General features: G+C 37.2%; 1 protein-coding gene across 1 annotated transcript; it reads right to left on the minus strand.

Moving 5' to 3' along the window:
- Nucleotides 1–16036: 16036 nt before the first annotated feature.
- Nucleotides 16037–19424, minus strand: LOC149204316 (omega-6 fatty acid desaturase, chloroplastic-like). The gene is made up of 10 exons (XM_089397091.1): nt 19406–19424; nt 19265–19308; nt 18966–19166; nt 18715–18858; nt 18422–18573; nt 17545–17670; nt 17105–17282; nt 16812–16930; nt 16571–16685; nt 16037–16407 (listed from the first exon to the last, which is right to left on the minus strand). The coding sequence occupies exons 1-10, from the start codon at nt 19422–19424 to the stop codon at nt 16246–16248; spliced, it is 1260 nt and encodes a 419-aa protein (XP_089253217.1). The 3' UTR covers nt 16037–16245.
- Nucleotides 19425–22009: the final 2585 nt, after the last annotated feature.

The raw sequence follows: 22009 nt of genomic DNA on the forward strand, positions 1-22009 counted from the left end.
AAATTCAGATAAAAGAGAATTAAATCCATATTTATGGAGAATAGAGGAGAATTAAACCTTCATTTAGGGAGAAAAAAGCCCAAATAAAAGAGAATTAAACTCTTATTTATGGAGAATAAAACCCAAATAAAAGAGAATTAAACCCAATGGTTCCCCCTCAAATTATTTTCCTTTACCAAAAGTATGCTTAGTTATATAAAAAAAGCACTGAAAATAAAAATAAATTATTTTTTTAACAAAAGTATATTTAGTAACATAAAAAAACACTCAAAACAATATTTTTTTACCAAAAGTATATTTAGTAATATAAAAAAACACTCAAAACGACTTATATGTTTGTTTTGGATGGCTAACTGGTAAAACTTTGGTAAGTAACTTTAAATGTCCAATAGTCATCTTCAAAGGTTGAAGTGATTGATGAGTTACTTGTGTTATACAAAACCAAAGAAATTCTGACTGGCATTCTTACTCACTGTCCCTGCAGGGCTAAGAGACACTCATTATCGCCATTCATATTTATTAGCATCATAATGATTAAAGGTTACACATGTGGGCTGGAAAAACATTGGATGATAATGTCTATCAAAAACTTACATGCACAAGATTCTCTTACTTACCTTGTCAAAATATTTATATGATTGATGAGTCACTTTCGTTATACAAAACCATTCATTACTGCCATTCGTATCTTTTTTTTTTTAAATTTCGTATCTTTTTTTTTAAATTATATTAGAGTGTGAAAAAACTTCATAACATTTCTGGTGTGTAACACCAGAGTTATTCACTGATTTCTTTTTTTTCCTTTTTCCCTACGAACATCTACCAAATCAATAATTTTATCATTTACAATTGAGGAGGAGACTTTATCCTCTTTTCTTGAGAGAGCTCTATCTTTTTCGGATATGCCGAACATGGAACATCTTTATCACTGTTTGAATGGTCAGACTCATGGGTGCATTTCTGCCCACTATTTGCCGATACAATTATTATGTTAGAAATTAGAAAGCGAGAGAGCTATTAAACACAACACAAAACAAACTAAAATATATTTCAGTAATCATAAGAGATACAAATATAAAGGACATAACACACTGATTTTGACACATCTAGATCATGACCCTAAATCATCTCCAACTCATAGCATAGAAATAAACAACTTCTAAACTGATGCTTGGTCAACAACTTGGAAGTCATGGAAGCATTACTTCCAATACCCCCCCTTAATTCTTACATGACACTCATTACAACAATAAATGAATCTCTGTCACACTGGTCTTCATCAATACTCACATCCATTCTGGAATCTTGCAAACACCACTCTTTCACCACTACATCTTCAAGCTATCACTTGACCTCCATTAAAAACGTAACTGCCTCTAACTATCATTGATGAACTTTGCAAGATTGACAATATTAACAACTCATCTCATCGGGGCTTCTGCGATAAGAGTCATCAAGTAATGAACCATTGATGAAAAGAGATCTGGTACAAGCCCAAAATCCCCTTTCTTATATAAATTCTCAAACCTTGGACCTGTGGATATGGCCACAAAGTCCTATCGGAAGCTTCAGCTTAGGCTCTAAGCCTTTTATGAACCATGGGCTTATTTAGAATCACAAACACCTTTTTATCGCGCTTTATAATCAACCATCGGAAGCCATCACCGAGCCTTTAATCAACCATCATGCAGGCTTTATATATATATACCTTAAACCCTGCGGCTATATATTATATAATATATGTAGATACATAGAACTAACCATAACCCGCTCTAACTCCAACGCTCGGACTTCAAACCTTATATATCCGCCTTCAGAAATTTCGGCGGGTCCAGATTTCGCAACCATAATAAACTCTTAAGGCCTGACCTCCGATGAGGTGCGGACCCGATGTACTTTTATACTCCTTTATATATCGATTTCGGCTCTGGTAATTCGGGCTTCCACTTCAGTGATCCCAAAGGCTCTCTTCCGATCCGATAATAGGGTTCAGACCCGATAAGGGTTTAATCAGCCACTATAATAATAATTCGCGTCCACTACAATGCCATTTAAGGAAAAATATCGCAATTCTCTATGTAAATAGAGTCATACGTAGAACATTATAAAAAGGACTTAGAGAGTCCACGGAAGCAACAGTTAAATGGAAACGCCATGAAGGCTCCAACCAAACATTATGCAGGGAAATAAACCACTTCCAATACTTTCAATATACAGTAATTAAGCTGTCTGATACATGCACATTAACAGAACCAGTAATTCTCATCCATACCATAAATAATCACGGGCAGACATTTCATATGTGCCCTTCATCATAAACTATGCATATATTAATCTGAAAGCAATAAATCTATATTGAGACTTCGGTCTCATACACACACATATACAGGCACGCAGGCCTAACAGTCAATGCTGCACTCTCTCACAGGCCCGATTATCAATTATGGTGCCTCTCCTCTCACAAGCCAAATTCTCCTTTCTTCTCACAAGCCAAATTCTCTCCTCTAGTGGCTCTCTCCCTTTGTCCGTAGGCTTACATTCATATATATATAATAAACATTGGTATCAAAAGCCTAAAGCTTCCACATGCATACATATATGGCAAAAAGCCTCTTGAGGCTTTATTCTATCTTTTCTCTGTTTAAAACAGAAAAGCCTCCTTATCCACATCTATTTCTTTTGTGTCTAAAAGCTCTCCCTTACTTCTAAAATCATGGAATACTCATGCTCTTATTTATTTATTTTGAGAATATCTAATTTAAATCACACTTATCAGCCTAAATATTAAAATGACTTGTAACTTAAGAAAATAATTCTAAGAATGCATGACCCCCTATGTCTACTATTTACAATAGTTTCCCTTGGTTGAATGCTCCTGCATCAGACTCCCAAGGTAGAAAAATTTCATGATCTCCTGATCATGTGTCTTGTGGTATTGGTCTTCCTGGATCCCATATCTTGTTCTGCAACTGTCCAAATGCTTTATTCCTTTGCTGCCGCTGCATTTCTGCTGTCCTTTGCTCCATTTTCTTCTCTCTGTCAATCAGGTTCAACTTCTGATTGATCTTTCTTGCTGCTATTTCTATTTTCCTCCATTTGGATTGCTGCATCATCAACTGCCTCATCAGTTCAATTTCTTTGTCTAACAGACTTTCTCCTGTTGTTACCGCTGCTTTCACAGATGTTGCTATCGCTGCTTTCACAGATGTTGCTATCGTTGCTTTCACAGATGTTGCTACCATTGATGTTGCTACCTCCCAAACTTCCTGTCCCTCTGCAACATTCTTTTGCTCATCATATTTCGCCCACTTCTTCTTAAGCACTTCATCAACATGCTGTAAATTATAACCTTTGTCTTCTTCTTCAACCACTATGGCTTCATCCTGTATTCCTGTATCAGCTTCAAAATTTTGTACACCAGTCTTCTCTTGGTTATTTAAGCAAGCCAACTCTTTATTGTCACTCATGGAAACAATCCTCTGGTTATGGGACATAACTGTCTCATCTTCTAACCGCAACAGTTCTCCTTCTCTTGAGACAATTCCAAGTGATGGACTGTTTTCTACATCACCTGCACTCACAAAACACTTGTTAAAATTAAAAACATAAGGTTGCTGTGCCTTATCTCCTTTTGGCAATAATTCAATTTGATCCTCTGTTTTCTCCTTCTCCTTGGTCAGCATATCAGCATGCTGATTCGAATTCTTAACAAAATTCATGAGATTGCCCATTAGTCTTTCTTCTACCCCATCTTCTTCGAGAATACCTCTGTGTTCTTTATTTTCATTCATCTCTGTTTTTATACTCTGAATACTTATCCTCTGTGCTTCTAGTCTCTGCTCTAGAACCTGTAACTCATGCCACAAACCTGTCATCTCCTTTGAGAAACTTTCTATGCAATCTTCAATATTTTCACTAGCCAAGCTTTCTATTGTCACCATCTCATCATCTATTATCAGAATATAATTCTGGTTCTCAACTCCTGCAATAAATTCAGTTATCTGTCCATCACTTAATAAAATCAATGGATCATTATCATCACTGCTATCTTCCGAGTACTTAACTCCTGAAAGACTTCTTTTCACACTTGTGACAGCTTCACCAGATTGCGCATCTTCCTCAGTCCCTGCAACCACATCACAATTATTATCTACAAAAATACAAGAGTTCACATTATCCCGCTGGTCTGGATCTGCCCAATAGTTCAAGAAATCATCAATGATCTTCTCTTCTGTTTCACCAATGGAAACCTCCACTTTCAACTCTTCTTGGACAAACTCTAAAGCTTGTTCATCTCCCTGTTCTGTACCTGCAAACATGCGCAACTCATTAGTTTTAAAACCACAAGGCTTTTCAGTCTTGACTGCTTCCTCCATTACTTCTTTACGAACAAATCTGCATTTGGAATCTTCAATTCCCATCTCTGGCACATGAACTCTAAGTTCCTCTTTTAGCAAGGCAATCACAGTTTTCCTCAACCTCCTCTGCAATTGTCGCCAAATCACTCTCTTTCCTTTCAGTGGAAAGATCCATTTTCTATTTTGATTTTTCTGCTCTTGCAGCCATTCTTCCAATACTTGCAATTGTACCTTCATTACTGCAATCTCTCTTTCTCGAACTTCTGCAGTCATCTTATCTCTGTGCCATTTCTCTAGACTTCTTCTCTGATTTTCCATGATCAACTTCTCCAGCTGTATATAAGGCCTATCTACCTCATGCTCTTCCAGAACAGAATTTTGATTCTGCTGGTCTCTTTCCTTCTTCATGACAATATCAGCTAATTGTCTTTCACCTGCAAACATCCACAAATTGTCAGATTTAAAACCATATGACCCTTTGGTCTTACTTGAAGTTTCAGTCTTCAAGTCTTCATCTTCACTATCTCCCAGAAATTCTCCTTGTTCTGGTTCACAAATGTATTCTTCCATTTCAACTTCCTCTGGACTTATCTTCTTGCCATTTACCTTGGCATCCTCTTTCTTATGTCCTCTACTGTGGCTTTTTCCTGAACCTTGGCTATCTCCTTTATGACTTTCAGTAGTCATCTTCTTCGCCATGAGTTTCTCACCCATGAGTTGCATCAAGCCTCTACAACAGCAAACTCTTTTGCTGCCACTTACCTCACCAATCCTTCCCTCCGGATCTGGTCTTTTGGTAATCACCGGTCCTCTGCTGGAACCTTTTGAGCATTCTCCACTGCTCTTTCAGGCTTCTCTCATCTGCAACTTTCTTCAACCTTTGTTAATTCTCCTTTGCAACAAGCCTCTGCAACAGCTTTCCTTCTGGCTGCAATCTTACCTCACTAAGCTCTTCTTACTTAGTCTTTTGGTAAGCACGGTCCTTTGTCTAGAACCTTCTACTGAGCAACACCTTGCTCCTTCTAGGCTTCTCCAATCCTCTCACTTTCTTCTGAGAACACTTCAGTTGTCCTCTCTATCCAATTTCTTATTGGATTCTTCAGGTTCACTACCACTTCTCTATAAGAGTATTCTCCTTACTCTATCTTTAAAAACTCACTTGGTTCTTCTCTCACAACTTCTCTTGCTATTACCTGTGCATTAGCATAAAACACACTCTTAATTTAAAACAAAGCATAACGTATTACCTCCATTCTTCTGCACCTTGAATGGCTTGTACTCTGCTTGAGAAACCAACCAGATCTTACATTAAGCAATCTTGCTTTCGCCTTCCTTTAAGGAATTACCTATTCCTGTTTACTCCAATCCTCTGTTGGACTGCTACATCTCCCACTGTAGTCTTCCATCATTCAGCTCATTGCCTTTTCCTGTGTGCATGTTCCTTTTCACAGAAATCTTCCCTGCTTTATTTTTGTTCTAACAGTAGTGCTGCTTTTACCTCAATCCTTCTCTGATATCAACTTTTCCTTTCTGGAATTCTTTCCCCCGCAGGAAACTTTCCCTGCTCTGATACCACCTGATGAAAAGAGATCTGGTACAAGCCCAAAATCCCCTTTCTTATATAAATTCTCAAACCTTGGACCTGTGGATATGGCCACAAAGTCCTATCGGAAGCTTCAGCTTAGGCTCTAAGCCTTTTATGAACCATGGGCTTATTTAGAATCACAACCACCTTTTTATCGCGCTTTATAATCAACCATCGGAAGCCACCACCGAGCCTTTAATCAACCATCACGCAGGCTTTATATATATATACCTTAACCCCTGCGGCTATATATCATATAATATATGTCGATACATAGAACTAACCATAACCCACTCTAACTCCAACGCTCGGACTTCAAACCTTATATATCCGCCTTCAGAAATTTCGGCGGGTCCGGATTTCGCAACCACAACAAACTCTTAAGGCCTGACCTCCGATGAGGTGCGGACCCGATGTACTTTTATACTCCTTTATATATCGGTTTCGGGTCCGATATATATCGGCACTCGCTGTAAATAATAGGTTCAGTCCTCCGACGGAACGCGGACCCGATGCCTCCTTACACTCCTTTCTAAACTGATTTCGGATCCGTCGTATCGGCGGATTCCTTATCGGCCAGTCTTGACGGGGTTGCGGACCCGATCTCCTTTAGGGTGCTCTTTAATATAAATTCGGCTCCGGATTTCGGAACACTGCTAAGGCTTCTCTTCGGACCCGACGCTATTTATATGTTGCGCTTCATAACAATTCGGCTCCGGTGTATCAGAGCGTTCACAAGGTTAAGGCCCTCTCTCCCTTCTGACGCGATATGGGTTTCGGACCCGATATGCTTTCCATTCTGCTTTATAAGATTTCGGCTCCGGTAATTCGGGCTTCCACTTCAGTGATCCCAAAGGCTCTCTTCCGATCCGATAATAGGGTTCGGACCCGATAAGGGTTTAATCAGCCACTATAATAATTCGCGTCTGCTACAATGCCACTTAAGGAAAAATATCGCAATTCTCTATGTAAATAGAGTCATTCGTAGAACATTATAAAAAGGACTTAGAGAGTCCACGGAAGCAGCAGTTAAATGGAAACGCCATGAAGGCTCCAACCAAACATTATGCAGGGAAATAAACCACTTCCAATACTTTCAATATACAGTAATTAAGCTGTCTGATACATGCACATTAACAGAACCATTAATTCTCATCCATACCATAAATAATCACAGGCAGACACTTCATACGTGCCCTTCATCAGAAACTATGCATATATTAATCTGAAAGCAATAAATCTATATTGAGACTTCGGTCTCATACATACACACACATATACAGGCACGCAGGCCTAACAGTCAATGCTGCACTCTCTCACAGGCCCGATTATCAATTATGGTGCCTCTCCTCTCACAAGCCAAATTCTCCTCTCTTCTCACAAGCCAAATTCTCTCCTCTAGTGGCTCTCTCCCTTTTCCCGTAGGCTTACATTCATATATATATAATAAACATTGGTATCAAAAGCCTAAAGCTTCTGCATGCATACATATATGGCAAAAAGCCTCTTGAGGCTTTATTCTATCTTTTCTCTATTTTAAAACAGAAAAACCTCCTTATCCACATCTATTTCTTTTGTGTCTAAAAGCTCTCCCTTACTTCTAAAATCATAGAATACTCATGCTCTTAGTTATTTATTTTGAGAATATCTAATTTAAATCACACTTATCAGCCTAAATATTAAAATGACTTGTAACTTAGGAAAATAATTCTAAGAATGCATGACCCCCTATGTCTACTATTTACAATAGTTTCCCTTGGTTGAATGCTCCTGCATCAACCATCCTATGGACCAACAACCACCATCTGTCAGATATTTCACTTTCGGTTATCCGTCAGTTGCTAGTATGGAGGTCTGGACACTGAATGTGTTCAAAACTTGATCAAACAACTTGACCTTACACAAGAATTGATGTTTTAGACACTGGGGCTTCCAGTTTAAGAACCACCAACCCTTTTTATAACCAATAAAACACACAAGAATTTATGTTTTGGACACCAAGGCTTCTAGTGTTAGAACCACCAATCCATTTTATAACCAATAAAAACACAAACACCAAAAAAATCTCTCACACCTTTTTGGTTGTTGTTTTAAAAAAATAGCCTACGAACTTATATGAAAATTACCCTTTATGTAGATGATCACACTATCACACTATTAGACTGCTAATTACCCTTTACATACATAGCTACACACTGTTAAACAATGTTGTCGAATCCCACCATTAAAAATAAATTGTTCCATACCCATGACATCAAGTTGTTGTGCATTGTATGTGCAATCAATGATATGATGCTCTAATCGACAACAATAGTCATCTTCCTGCAAATTCAATAGTAAATCGATGATCTGAATAGATTCAGACAATACATTTTTCACACAAACATAAATATCAAAACTAGAGAAGCCATCGGTTCGTTTTGCCAAATCCGCAAAGTCTTCCAAACTCGGGTAGAGAAGATTGACCATATGCTGCCTTACGTTGACATCAGGTAAATAAATATACATTCACTTGTTAAAACGCCGCCTGATAGGTTGATCCAGATCATATGGAGTATTTGCAGCGGCCAAAACAAGAACCTTCTTATTATCACCTCCAACACGCCACATTTGAATGGAAATTTGTCTTTAATCGTAGTGAAGGGTCACTGCCGTTACCTTCTCTCGTAAAGTTTTCCCGCTCCAGAATCTTCATTACCAGCAACACCGTATCTAATCGCCATAGATCACTGTGACTCAAGCAGCTAAGCCGTGACTGCGTTTCTTCACATTTTGGCTTTGCATATTTTTCTGCCTAAATAAATCCTAACGATGGTGGGAATTGCTGACGGTGAGGTGGATATTCGCCAAATAGATGGATCTGATCCATAGGAAAAGCTAGTCGTTTGTTTTTAACATGTTGGAGGAACCACATAGAATTTGATGCGAGAAGTGTGTCGAAGCTGGGAACGGTGGAAGGAGCTGTAAACAAACTGATCTATAGATCTACACACCAGATCTCTCACACAAAAAAATTTACACACTAAGCTACACTAATTTAATCAATTATTCTAATAACTATAGCGTTTTTCCTAACCATCCCTAGAGGGAGTCAAGCCAGAACTGAATTTGATACCATGTTAGAAATTAGAGAGCGAGAGAGAAATTAAACACATCACAAAATACACTAAGATATATTTTATTGATAAAAAAAAATACAAATATAAAGGACATAACACATTGACTTTGACACATCTAGATCATGACTCAAACTCATCTCCAACTGGTAGCATGGAAATCAACAACTTCTAGACTGATGCTTGGGAACTCACAATGACAACTCAAAAACTTCGAAGTCATGGAATCATTACTTCCAATATATTGTTGATGTTGTTTCCTTATTCTTAGATTGAAAATTCTCCTCTACTGATGAATGTGGTGGTACCACAATGAACTGCTTTGGACCTCGAGGAGAAGCGAAGGATACAGGGGATGGCTTCTGCTAATTAGCGTTATCATTTTGAGTTGCCAAGGTTTTACCACTTGAAGCAGCCTTTTGGTCACGCCAACCTCGATTGGGTTTCCGTTGCTCATGGGAGATGGATGACCCCTTTGAGGAAGGGAAAACATTCTGCAAGTGCCTTGGTTGGTGACAATTTCTACACCTGAATGTTGTGTTTTTATAATCCAACGATTGAGAGAATTTCTTTCCTTCCCACTTGAGAATAATATTATTTGGCAATCCTTCCAACGGATCAAATTCAACACATATACGAAAGAATGTGATGAAACCAATATCTAATCTGTCCATGTTTGTTTTGATGTAGCAACCCAACTATTTTATGATTTGTTCCAAGACATCTTTTCAAATCGAATGGAGGGGCAAGTTTGGGAGCCTTACCTATACTAGAGTAGCCAAAGATTTCATGGAAAAAGGGTTAAAGTTCAGAAATCATGGTTGAAGCGAGGGACCTACTCGGCCCTAGAACCATGGTTCTTGGTTGAAAATACTCTGTTGTTCTTCAAAATCATTGAAGACTACCCCAAAATATTCTTTCGAACAAAACAACAACTCTAAATTTTGGGACTAGTTCTGATGAACCTAGTCCTGGAGGGCAAAAGCTAGGGGCCAAAAACCATTGAAAGGACATATAGTCGCTCATTGCTTATAATTTGCTACATTCGTCATTGCTAATAACTCATTTCCCTCAATCGATGGTGTGTCTGTTGAATGTTCCACTACAAAAGCCCGACCTAAGAGATCCTTTGGTGCATGGTAACTAGAGTTTGGCTTTAGAACATATTTTAAAGACAAGGGTTTAGTTGTCTGAGATGCCCCACCACTTTTGGACACCTCCCCTCGAGCATACCATTACAAAGGTAAGTCCATAATCTCTTAGAGCATTCCCCAACTTTAGTTGTCTCCCTTTATAGAGAAGCCTCATTTCTACCTTTGGGATACTCATCCGGTGATGTTAATAACCCATTTACCTCAATCGATGGCGTGTTTGCTGAAAGTTCCACTACGAAAGCCTAACCTGAGAGATTCTTTAGTGCATGATAACTAGAGTTTGGCTTTAGAAGATCTTTGAAAGATGAGAGTTTAGTTGCCTGAGATGCCCCACCACCTCTGGCCCCTCCCCTCAATCATGCCATTACAAATACAGTGACATCCCTCGTAAGTCCATAATTTCTGAGTGTTCCCCAACTTCAGTGGTCTCCCATTGTAAAAAAACCTCCTTTCTACTTTTGGGATACTCGTCCACTGATGGATACCGTTAGCCAAAGCTCTCACAGTCTCTGATTCCGAAAATGTAAAACATAAGAAATCACCATACATAAACCGAAAAAAAAAAATTAGAAAATTTTGCTGCTCTAGATCTCCAACTCCCTACATTGTCTGTTCCAAAACTGACTAAAGTCTTTTGTCAAACACTTTGAGTGATTTGCCAAACCCCCTTTGAGAACGGCCTTTCAGCAAACACTTAAGTGACATCCTTGTACCTCCTTTTGTCAACATCCATTTCCTCACTTGATAAGTTTTCCTCGACTCTCGCCCCAAGATCTTAACCTTGGAAACGAGCTTAGGTGCCATAGGAAGAGACTTCGCTGCTGGTGTTTCTGCCTTGTTTTCCTTGTCCGGGGTTTCCAGGGAAGAGGCTCCATCGGTGTAAGCGAACAACAGAACCCTGGCGTAAGAGGTGGCAACAATGGAGGGGGTTTCAGAATGGCGGTGCTCGGCATCCCAATTCCGTAATGGAGTGCCATGTCATATTATATTGTTGCCATTCGTATCTATTAGAATCATAGTTATTAAAACTATAGGTTACACATGCACGCTGACAAGATTGTTTTGTTATAAAAAAATTGTTGAACCTCAGATGCGCAGGCTATTATTTACTACATTTATGTTGATACCTTGGCTTCATGTTGCTCTAAATGGTTGGTAAATTGGACTAGATGCGCCACGATTCTATTCTCTTGCTTGGCTATGCCAAATGATCATATGTGTTGCTTTTAACCAGGAATCCCAACACGATCTCTAGCCTGTCCTACTTCCACTATAAAATCGGTTTGTATGAAAAATAATATAGAATATAAACCCATTCAATCACAGAATACAATACTTTTGTGAATGCCCATTAATTGAGCTTTAGCATTTGCAGATTTCTTAGGTTTCGACGTATCCACCGTTTTCTCCGAATTGGTATACTAGCAATTGTCCCAAAAGGTACAAAGAGAGGCCGATAGGATTATTAATTTGGAAAAATAAAATTTAGTAGCAAATATTGCAGAGGAAAATCTAATGATATTACAGAATGAAATCCCATCCTATTACAAGTAAAACTGAGAAATTTCATATTCCACAGGACATGGATTCTGCTTATTCACCACAGAAACTCTTGTTGTTGAAGATGAGAAGCAACACAAAAGTAAGCCATTCCACAACTACTACAAACTTACAACAATATTAACATCCTGCAAATATTCTCATCTATGAGGAGCTTTGGGGGCCTATAGATTACAAGAGAATAGCAGAAATTCTTCACTAAACATGTTAGTAGCATACTGATCATCTTGGCGGTTGGAGATAGAACTGGTGTTGAAGCTCTCTTTCCTCACAAACCCTGCAGGGGCTTTCTTGTCATAATTCTGAGTACGAAATTTGACTGTCATTTTCTGCATCTTTCTATTTATATACATTGTTTGAACTCCTGTACAAAATTTCCCACAGAAGAGAAACAAAAGATATTACAATCATATTGTAAGAGAAACAAAAGATATTACAATCATATTGTAAGAGAAATGATCTGACTACTAACAAATGAAAACCAACATGAAATGATGATTCAAGCACTACAAAGCTAAATTCTAGTTTTTAAAATACATTCTATATTAACTGCGTGTGGGCATCACACTGTCCTTGTACAGTGACTTAAGCTATTTGGCTAGCAAGAAATGAAAAGAATTCAAAACAAAGATGTTATTACTAATCAAGTTTGACACAAGAATAGATATGCATATTAAGGGACACATCCACCTTTAAAGGAAAAGAAACCAATAATACTAAGATCCCCAGATATATATATATAACAATAGTGTGGAGTTATTTCAACGAGGCTTGTCAAGGTAATCCCAGCTATTGTGGATCATGAGGTATTACTTTAAGAGACAATTACGAGATCAGTTTCAAAGAAGAGCTGTAGGAGATGGATCAAACAACAGAGCAGAACTTTATGCTTTTTGGTAGATTCTGAAAATAGCAATAGAGAAAGGTTTAAATTGTCTACAGGTGATAAGAGATTCCAAACACATTGCAAAGAGGTCAAATGGAAATTTCAATCAGGAAAATTTGCAGCTGGCCCATCATTGGACGGAATCAGAGAAGCAAGGAAAATTTCCATGTCATTATCCCTTCAGCACGTCTGCAAGGGATAAATATGAAGGCTGTTATATTGTCCAAGTAAGCACTGAGGATGCAGAATAGATGGATGGAGATGATTGAATACACCATCTGGACCTTCTCATTCAATCTATTTCTAATCAAGCTATTATAGTAATGACCTTTTGGATGGCTGTTTTGGAAGCAGTGTGTTGTAAAATTTCCATGTTTAAGAAACTGATCGTAAGTAGTTTTCTCTGGTGTCTTGAAAAACCTGGAGGATTGCATTAGGTGAAGGCTTTTGAAATTTCTTAAGAGTTAATGTATGGCACAACACACACACATATATATGAGAGCACTGGATTTATCAGAGGGTTGGTGAATGGGAGATTGCTGAAGAAGCTGTGGTCTCTTTCCCAATTTCCCTGTGATCCCAGTTTCTGTGGGAAAACTCTCAACATCCAATAAAGATTGTCAACTACACTCAAGGGAATCAAGTTTTTCTTAAACTCTCAATGAAATTTTGTTTTTTCCTTCTAGCAGAACCCTCTCATTCAGATGTGCTTTTGCATGCTGCAATCTAGAAAAACTTCTTGTCACTTTCATCGTGCCAAAACATGAAGAGTGTAAGTTTCAGACAATAATCATAGAAAATAATATAAAAAGATTTTGCAAACAATTTTTGTCACGTTTATCAAGCCAAAACATGAAGACTCTAAGCTTCAGAGAAAATTCCATCTTTCAAATTAAACAACATAACATTACAAAACATGCAAGTCCAGAACATAAATTTTTTTAAACTCACAATTTCATTACTAATAATTGGGCAAAAGTTAAAACATTGCTTCCTCGAAGAGGGCACATATAGATATATATTAAAGAAAGGGTTGACACGGAAATAAAACAGAAATCTCTGTTTTTAAAGTAGTCTTAAGCATGGAAGACAATTCAGATTATTTTTTCTTGATGACTACCGACCCTAAAGAGAGGGGAATTAGTTTAAAAACGTTTTTCCTTGCTGGAAACCACATTGAGCTAGCACAGAATCCAAATACCAATTAACTCATAAAGTCACATTTAACTTCAGATACAAGGCATCGCACTAGATATATGGAAGCTTATGTAACAGAAACTACACATAATGATCTGATCTTAGAGAAAAGCACAACTCAACAAAACATAGTATGTAATTGTACCTCAGCCAAGGAATTGTGCAGATTGAGCTCCTCCTCAGTCGCTTTTTGTAGCTCATTGATTGATGATTTATCATCGTCATCATCTGCGCAATCCTCTGCCATGTTGTACCTATATGCAACCCATGAAAGCATCCATTTAGACAGACATTTATATTCAATACAAATCTATGGCTTGGTGTATAAAGAAAGAAAAGTCAACAACCAGAGTCGTAGGTTGCAGTAGAGAAACTGAAGGCCTTGTATGGTTGGGCTGATGAGTCCTCCAGAATTTTTAAGGGCACCGGGAGGACCACCATCCAATGTTACTATTGCACTTCTAAGGTTGGGAGGTAGAGTAGCATTTATGGGTAAAGTAGGTGATGATCCCACTGGTTATCAAATGGTTCTCACAATGAACAAGGAACATGTCCAAAATCGTGGTGTTAAATTTGATCCTTATGCATCCACAACAGTTCCCTACATGAAGGTAACCCGTCGGGAAGGAAAATTAGGAATGGAATGTGTCAAACCATGTGCAAAAGATGGTTTTCACATTTCTGATATTAACATCGACATATTGAAAGAGGTATTCTTATAGTCATCCACACAAAATGTATACTTCTAACTACATGAAGGTAACCCGTCGGGAAGGAAAATTAGGAATGGAATGTGTCAAACTATGTGCAAAAGATGGTTTTCACATTTCTAATATTAACATCGACATATTGAAAGAGGTATTCTTATAGTCATCCACACAAAATGTATACTTCTAACTTCTTCCTTTTTTTCGCAACATTTTCCTTATCTCATGTGCTTGATTAGTTTCCCTTTTATATATTTGACCTTTCCCGTTTTTTATATTATTTTGGTTTGGTCCAATTTTTTCAATCATCTTACAGAAGCAAACTGCTTTGTAATCACTATGTGCTGATAACCACAGGCTGGAGTTAAATGCTCTTTATCTGTGACTAAATATTTAAACTTTTCACGCAGGCCAGGAAGTGCTTTGCCTAGGAGACTAACAAGTGGCATAAGGACTCATTCAAACCCGTGTTCATGCATAATGCATTGTTTTTAAAGAGTGACCTGCCTTGAAGAGCATTTATGATGTATAATTTAACATTGTTCTAGGAGAGAATGTGGATCTAGGATTCACTTATTCTTATTTTATTGTAAGAGAGGTTGAGCTAAAATTCTATATAAAGAGAAGCCCTCTCATTTGTTGAGGATGGTTGGATTTGGAAGGACATCCCCTTCAAGCCTAGTCAAAAATCTGTCAGGAGGAAGAAGTTAAGGGGCTTATTCAATGTAAGGTTCACCGTTTCTATGTCGTTCACCGTTTCTCATCTCATAGGGCTGAATTTGATCGCTGGAACTGTGTCTGTAAAATCTGTTGTAAGGGACTATATTTAAGGGTAGTTATGCTCCAGAAAAAGGGAAAAGGTTGAGGTGAGATCTTCCTTCTTCTTGATGTTTTGTTATTGATATACGACCACAAGCGGAACATGAGCAAGATTTTAGGATGTTGGTATATGACCATAATCTTGAAGAGTGAAATAAAATTCATCTATTTCCGAAGTGCAAAAAAGAAGAAAGGAAGTCATCTTGAACCTAATTTGAGGAAATCGTCAACGTGCATCTTGTCTTTTTCACTGTGGTTCACAGACACTAAGTGGCCGCTACATCACAATATCCCTGAGCAATAATCCAGGCAGATCCACCTGAAGGGATCTACCCGCTAGCCTAATATGCCAGGGCTAACCCCAAGGACGTCGAGGAGATTTGACTCCACCTTGCCAATTGGCAAGATACTTAGCAACAAAAACTTGACCAACTGAGCTATCCCTTGAAGCTAATATGCATCTTCTCTTAATTGCATTTCAATGCAATTTAATATCCACGTGGATCATTCATTGTTTTGCACTTATCCCGAAACACAGTATATGAAGATACCATTGTTCTTTAGGTATAGAAAACAGATCATACTCTTAATCACAGTAAAACAATTAATATATTTCATAATCATCACTCATAAATATCGCAAACATTTTGAAGAATCTGTTAAATCAACGAAATTTGGGGGCTCAAGTGGGGTGCTCCCTTGGGCACATGAATTCTATGGAAAAAACCTTCATCTACCTATAGCATGGAAATTCCTCCTAATTTCCTTATGCTTTAGTGTATGATGATCCTGTTCAACAAGAGCAAACATCAATTCGTAGGTTGTCGGCAAGGTCATTGGTGTAATAGAACTATCATTACATCTTATGATGAGTTTGGCATCAATCTCCTTAAAAGTCTGAGGACTTTTGACTCCTCTTGTGCACCTTCATCCATAGCCACATAATTCTTGTCCTCGTCATATATATGACACTTTGTCATTATTGTCTTCATTAATAGCCAATTCCAGTGGGCCTCATTAAGATACTGGTCATACATACCACCCAAAGAAAACCCATTAATGAAGAAAATAAAATGAATCTAAGGATCTGTCCGCCACACATTACCTTTCTAAAAGCCATACAAGTCAAAAAGAATGCCGGATGAGATATAGTGTACATTTTTAATTTTAATTTGAAAAAATGTATACCTTGCCCCAGTTTTGGCGGAGGGAATCTTGAGCTAACTGTAGATTATAGCTTGGAATTCTTTGAGAAATATGATGGGGAATATGAACATTAATGTCATGGCACAACAATTCAATCCTGCAAAATAAATATATGAGTGATCTGCAAAGGCCTCATTATCCTGACACACACAAAATAATAAGATGAAGAAAAACAAATTGAATGAAAATAGAAAAAGGATGAATTAGTAAAATTGAGCATCACCAATGTGGATAACTGCAATGAACTGTTCCACCTAATTGAGCTTGTGTAGCATTCCAGTGTTTGGGATGTTTGAAAGGTATATGAGGTGCTGTATGATGGACCATAGTAAAAGTACTCATCTGCACAATTTCATGTCAGAAAAAGGCACACAAAGAATGCCACAAGCTTTAACGAATCCTTGTACAATTTCAGAAGCAGTAAATTAAATAAACTACATAACCGGTAGAAAATCATAGGACGAACATGCCCATTTGAATAGAGTTGATGACAAATATGAGAGAAGAGAAGTTTACCCAAAAGTGATATCCAAGCCATGGCATGAGCCAAAACTTGAACCAGCCTATAACTCCTGTCTTGTATATTATCAGTGGCCATCCAATAGCCATGAATGCAAAGACCCAAGTCAAACTTATAAGAACTTTCTTTCTTTCATATGCTCTAAATTTGTTCAAATCAAAGTGGCAATTCAACCTGTCATAAAGCAGAAAATGTGTGTGGGTATAATAGAGTATGATACAGACAAAAGCTGTTACGAGATTGGATTCATCGTTTTTCATGCTTCCTAGGTGAAGCTCTCAGCATAACAAAGGAAAAACAAATAGAAAACGTCAACTACATTCATTTAATCTTATTTGTCAAAGATCATCTTGAATTAAATGGTACATCATGCCCTATCGTACTGTAATATGGACATCCGAGACCATTAAGATAGTCCTTTAATATAGATGCATACCAGTGACCAACTGATGACCATGGACGTAATGGACCAAATCCAGCATCAAACAATGGCCTCAAAGACAGCGGTAAACAGTCATAATTTTCCCTTAGCAATGGGTGCCATGCAGTGTCTTCACCTAGCCTAGGCACAAAAGAGTCCCAACTTATGTCAAGGTGCAAAGAAATTAGTCACAGATCATATCAATATCCAAATATTAGTAATTGTTCTTGTCAAGGTGCCATTACTGGACTATAAGTGTAAAATTAGTGATCCGCTGTCAAGGAGGAACCTTCACTTCTCATCTTTTTCTAGGTGGATTGCAGGAAATCTCTCTCACACACATATAGAGCCAGCCTCCAAGTCGACATGCATGGAATAATGCACAAACACCAAATATTTATTTTCGTTTGAGTATGCTAGATACATATTTGTCCATAAGTTGAGGCTTGGCAGATATGTTCTTCACTTAGGTTTTTGTTATTTAATAACTGTTTATGCCAAACCATTCTACAGGCTGAACTGGTAGCAACTATTTATCCAATGGCTAATATTGTAGAAAAAATAATAAACTCAAGTAAGAATTCCACTCTCACATAATTGCATCAGGTCCATTTAATCTCAGATGAGTTATCATATAGACTGTAACTTTTTCTGGAATGTAGGCTAAATACAAACAACTAAAAGGACTCATCATTGTCTAGCAAAATCCAAAGTAGATCCTCTCCAGGCATACTAGCAGATTCGATAATAATTTGCTTCCTTACATGCAAATGAGAAAGAAATGAAACTATTTGTTATGAATTATAGTCAGCATTTTAACCAAATTAAACAAATACCATTTGCTTCACTAATTTCCCTCTGTTCAAACTTCACACATACAGAGAGAGAGAACATGTTTGTCTTGGCATGATGTCTGTCATGCTTGATTCGCCATGGTTCATATGGATAGATTAGAGGTAAGAAGGCCAGCGTCCCAACAATATCCTCTATCATCTTGTTTTTTGAAAAGCACTTGTGTGCACAATCATGTCCTATCACAAAGAACTACAAACAAAAACAATTAGCAGAAGAATACAAACAAAAAAGGCATGATGACAAAATTCCCAAATTGTACAACTCCTCTTTTCAAAAATTAACATGCTCACTGTCATGAAAGCATCGTTTGATATATAAAAATAAACTGACCCCGGTGATTGCAGTTCCAGTCCATGCCCAAGCAAGAGGGAGGAGGTACCAAGGTGCTCTTGATATGATATAAATCCCTTGTGAATAAGCAGTAACTGATGTAACTACAGTTCTCCAAGCCTTAAAATAGTTAATCTCAAATGCCTGTCCAGGTATTACAAAGCAGAATTAGGTGACCTTAAAATACACCACAACTTGCACGTCTAGAGGATTTGTAATTACATGTCAAAACAACTGAGACAACGAGATACCTCCTGAGGTAGTGTATCAATGACATGCTTCAATGTCACATTATCAGGAACAGGCTCCCCAATTTGGGTAAATCCATAATCTTCAGCAAGGTGCATTCTTTCCTCTTTGTCATTAACTGGAGGTGGAGGAATAGGAACAGCCACAGCTGAGTTGAATCTCAATGCCTTCTTCCTTAACCCACATAGTTGGGTTGGTGTTCTCTGTTCAGGTTACCAACAAAGTAACGTTTATGGCATTTAAAGAATAGCAAGCATCAGCGAAAATTCAAATACTGGGAACATCGGAGACAGAGATGTACTTCGTTATTGATTGAATGACTCAAATGCCTTCCTGAAATGATACCTATAAATCAGCTCTCTTTTATTAACACATCAATATCACAAAAAGTGGGCAATTAGTGCAAAACAAAACAAGAGGAAATTGAATGCATGGGCAAAACCCCACATAAGGTATTGCATGTTTAGTTTTTAATCTAGTCCAGTGGGTTAACTCAAGTGGTTGAGCGCTGTGCATTACAAGCAGGGTTAACTCAAGTGGTTGAGCGCTGTGCATTACAAGCAGGAGGTCATGGGGTCAAGTCCCCGGGATGGCTACCTCTGTGTATATTATTGGGCCTCATTCAATGTCCGGGCTAGGTTAGGTTGCCAAAAATTGCAACTGGCCAGTTCACCCCGTTTACCATACTCAAAATCAGAAGTGACCAGAGAGTTTCCTTGGGATGTGCATTCACTGGAGAAAATTAAAATTAGATTAAAACTAAATTACAAAAATTGCAACCGGCCAGTTCACCCCGGCTACCATCCTCGAAATCAGAAGTGACCAGAGAGTTTCCCTGGGATGTGCATTCACTGTAGAAAATTAAAATTAGCTTAAAACTAAATTAAATATTCCCTGCGCATAAATTTCAGATTTGGTTATGCTGTTAAAATTAAATTCTGCGTATAAAAGTTATTGGCACTCTAAATCAATTTGCTGGGCTTAGAAAATCTAACATCACACCTCAACTCAACAGATAAGCCAGAAATAAATCAGATCAGCAACCTATCACAAAGGCATATTGCTTCTCTCAGGGACAAACAACACTCCAATCACTGGAGCAGTTAGGGAATCACAACCTAAAACCTCTCAAAGGACTGGAATGCTTCAACCATTGAAGCTCTTGGGCATCATAACCACTGAAATCTTCCAACAGCTCCCACTCACAGGCAGCACCCTTCTCCATGCACTGATTCCTAAAAGATTTCAGATCTGCAGCTATGATACCATGTTAAATTTCAAATTCATGGTAAACAGACCACTCCTACAAACCCGAGGTAGTTTAAGGAATGAAAGCATCTCAAAATTGCAAGTAAGAATGCTAGTTCTACAAATACATGGATAATTGAAAAATATGAACAGCGAGAACTAAGATTCTGTAGCACTCAATCACATATGTTTTCTCTATTAACTGGAACAATTCTATCGTTGTAAAAAATGCTCCAAAACCATAAAAGAGAAACAGAAGCCGCGTGAGAGTCTACAAAAATAACTGGAAGTCGTTACCATCGCTAATAAAACCGCTATCATCAGTAACCCTCTTCAAAGCAGAAAAATCGAAGTATACCCTCTTCCGGGACCTTAGAGGTTTGCTTTTGCTTTTCACAGATATATATGGTTGTTCATGGAAACAAGATCAAAAGGAAGTCTTAAACGACAAAGTAAGAGGGACTTTGGAAACCCTCTCTGCAAAATACCTTCGAAGCTGAGACATACAGAGTTGTCTCCGACGGCAGTGGTAGGCGGAGAAAATCGCGAACAAATCTCCGAACGCAGAACAGGCAGGCGGAGAAAACCGCGAACAAATCTCCGAAAACAGGTAGTTCCCCGAAATCGCTGAGGAAAAACATAAATTGCACGACAGATGTGAAGAATTTGCCCACGGAATGTGCACGCCAGCTGTCAAGCTTGGAAGCAAAAGGACGACGAAAAGGCTCACTCAAAGGAAGGCCTATCGGCCTAAATATGTGTTTCTGATATATTGTACTGAGACTGTAAAATTGGTAATCCATCTGTTTTAAGAAAATCAATAATAAATTATGTTGTGATTTGGTGATTAGTTTATGTAATTTATTTTGAATAAGTAATTGTAATAATTATTTTAGTACTATTTTTCAAATGTAATTTATAATTGATTTTAATAAGGTGAGTGATAATTATTCAACAATTATTTTAATATTTATTTTCAAATGTAATTCATAATGGATTATAATTGATTTTTAATAAAGTGAGTGTGATAAGTACTTAACAATTATTTTAGTATTCTTTCTCAAATACAACTCAAAAAATAGAACCAGCCAAGCCAATTCTCTCATACTGATGTTTTTAGTTACACAAAAACTTGTAAACAATAATAAACTTCCAAACTTTAACCATTACCTTAAATAAACAATTAATTTTATATTCCTAAAATAAAAATTAATTAATTCCCAATAAAATAAATATTAACATTACTCTAACATAAATACTCATAATAAATTTTATATAAAAACCAACTTCACTTGTTGCAAACGATCATTATTATATTAGCAAAGTAAGTTACAATACTATAAATGCTTATGGGATACACGAAAGCAAAATAAACTTTGATTTACACATAGTGCTGGCCAATAAGACATACATGGGGTAACTTTGGGAAAAAAAATTAATAATGTTCTTGGACACTCTTTCTATGTGTAGTTGTCAATGTTATATATGCACGGAAAGTTCTATGTGTATTGTCAATGTTACATATGCACGGAAAGTTCTACGTGTATTTGTAGGTATTTCTTTTACTATAATTATTATATTTCTTATTATTTTTTTTTTTTATTACCTAATATAATTAAGTTTATATATAGATATATCAAATAAAAATAGAGTATTTTTTTTAAAATAAAAATTAAATTAATAACATTTAAATTTATTTATATAATTTTTTTTTCAAAATATCAAGAAATTAATTATAATTTTAAATAATTCTAAAAAAAACTATTTTCAATAAAAAAAAATCAATTAGAATTAAAGA

This window comes from Pinus tabuliformis, chromosome 1_2 (genome assembly GCF_031772625.1).
Source record: "Pinus tabuliformis cultivar Carrire ecotype Pingquan chromosome 1_2, CPIR1, whole genome shotgun sequence".
NCBI classification, from domain to species: Eukaryota; Viridiplantae; Streptophyta; class Pinopsida; order Pinales; family Pinaceae; genus Pinus; species Pinus tabuliformis.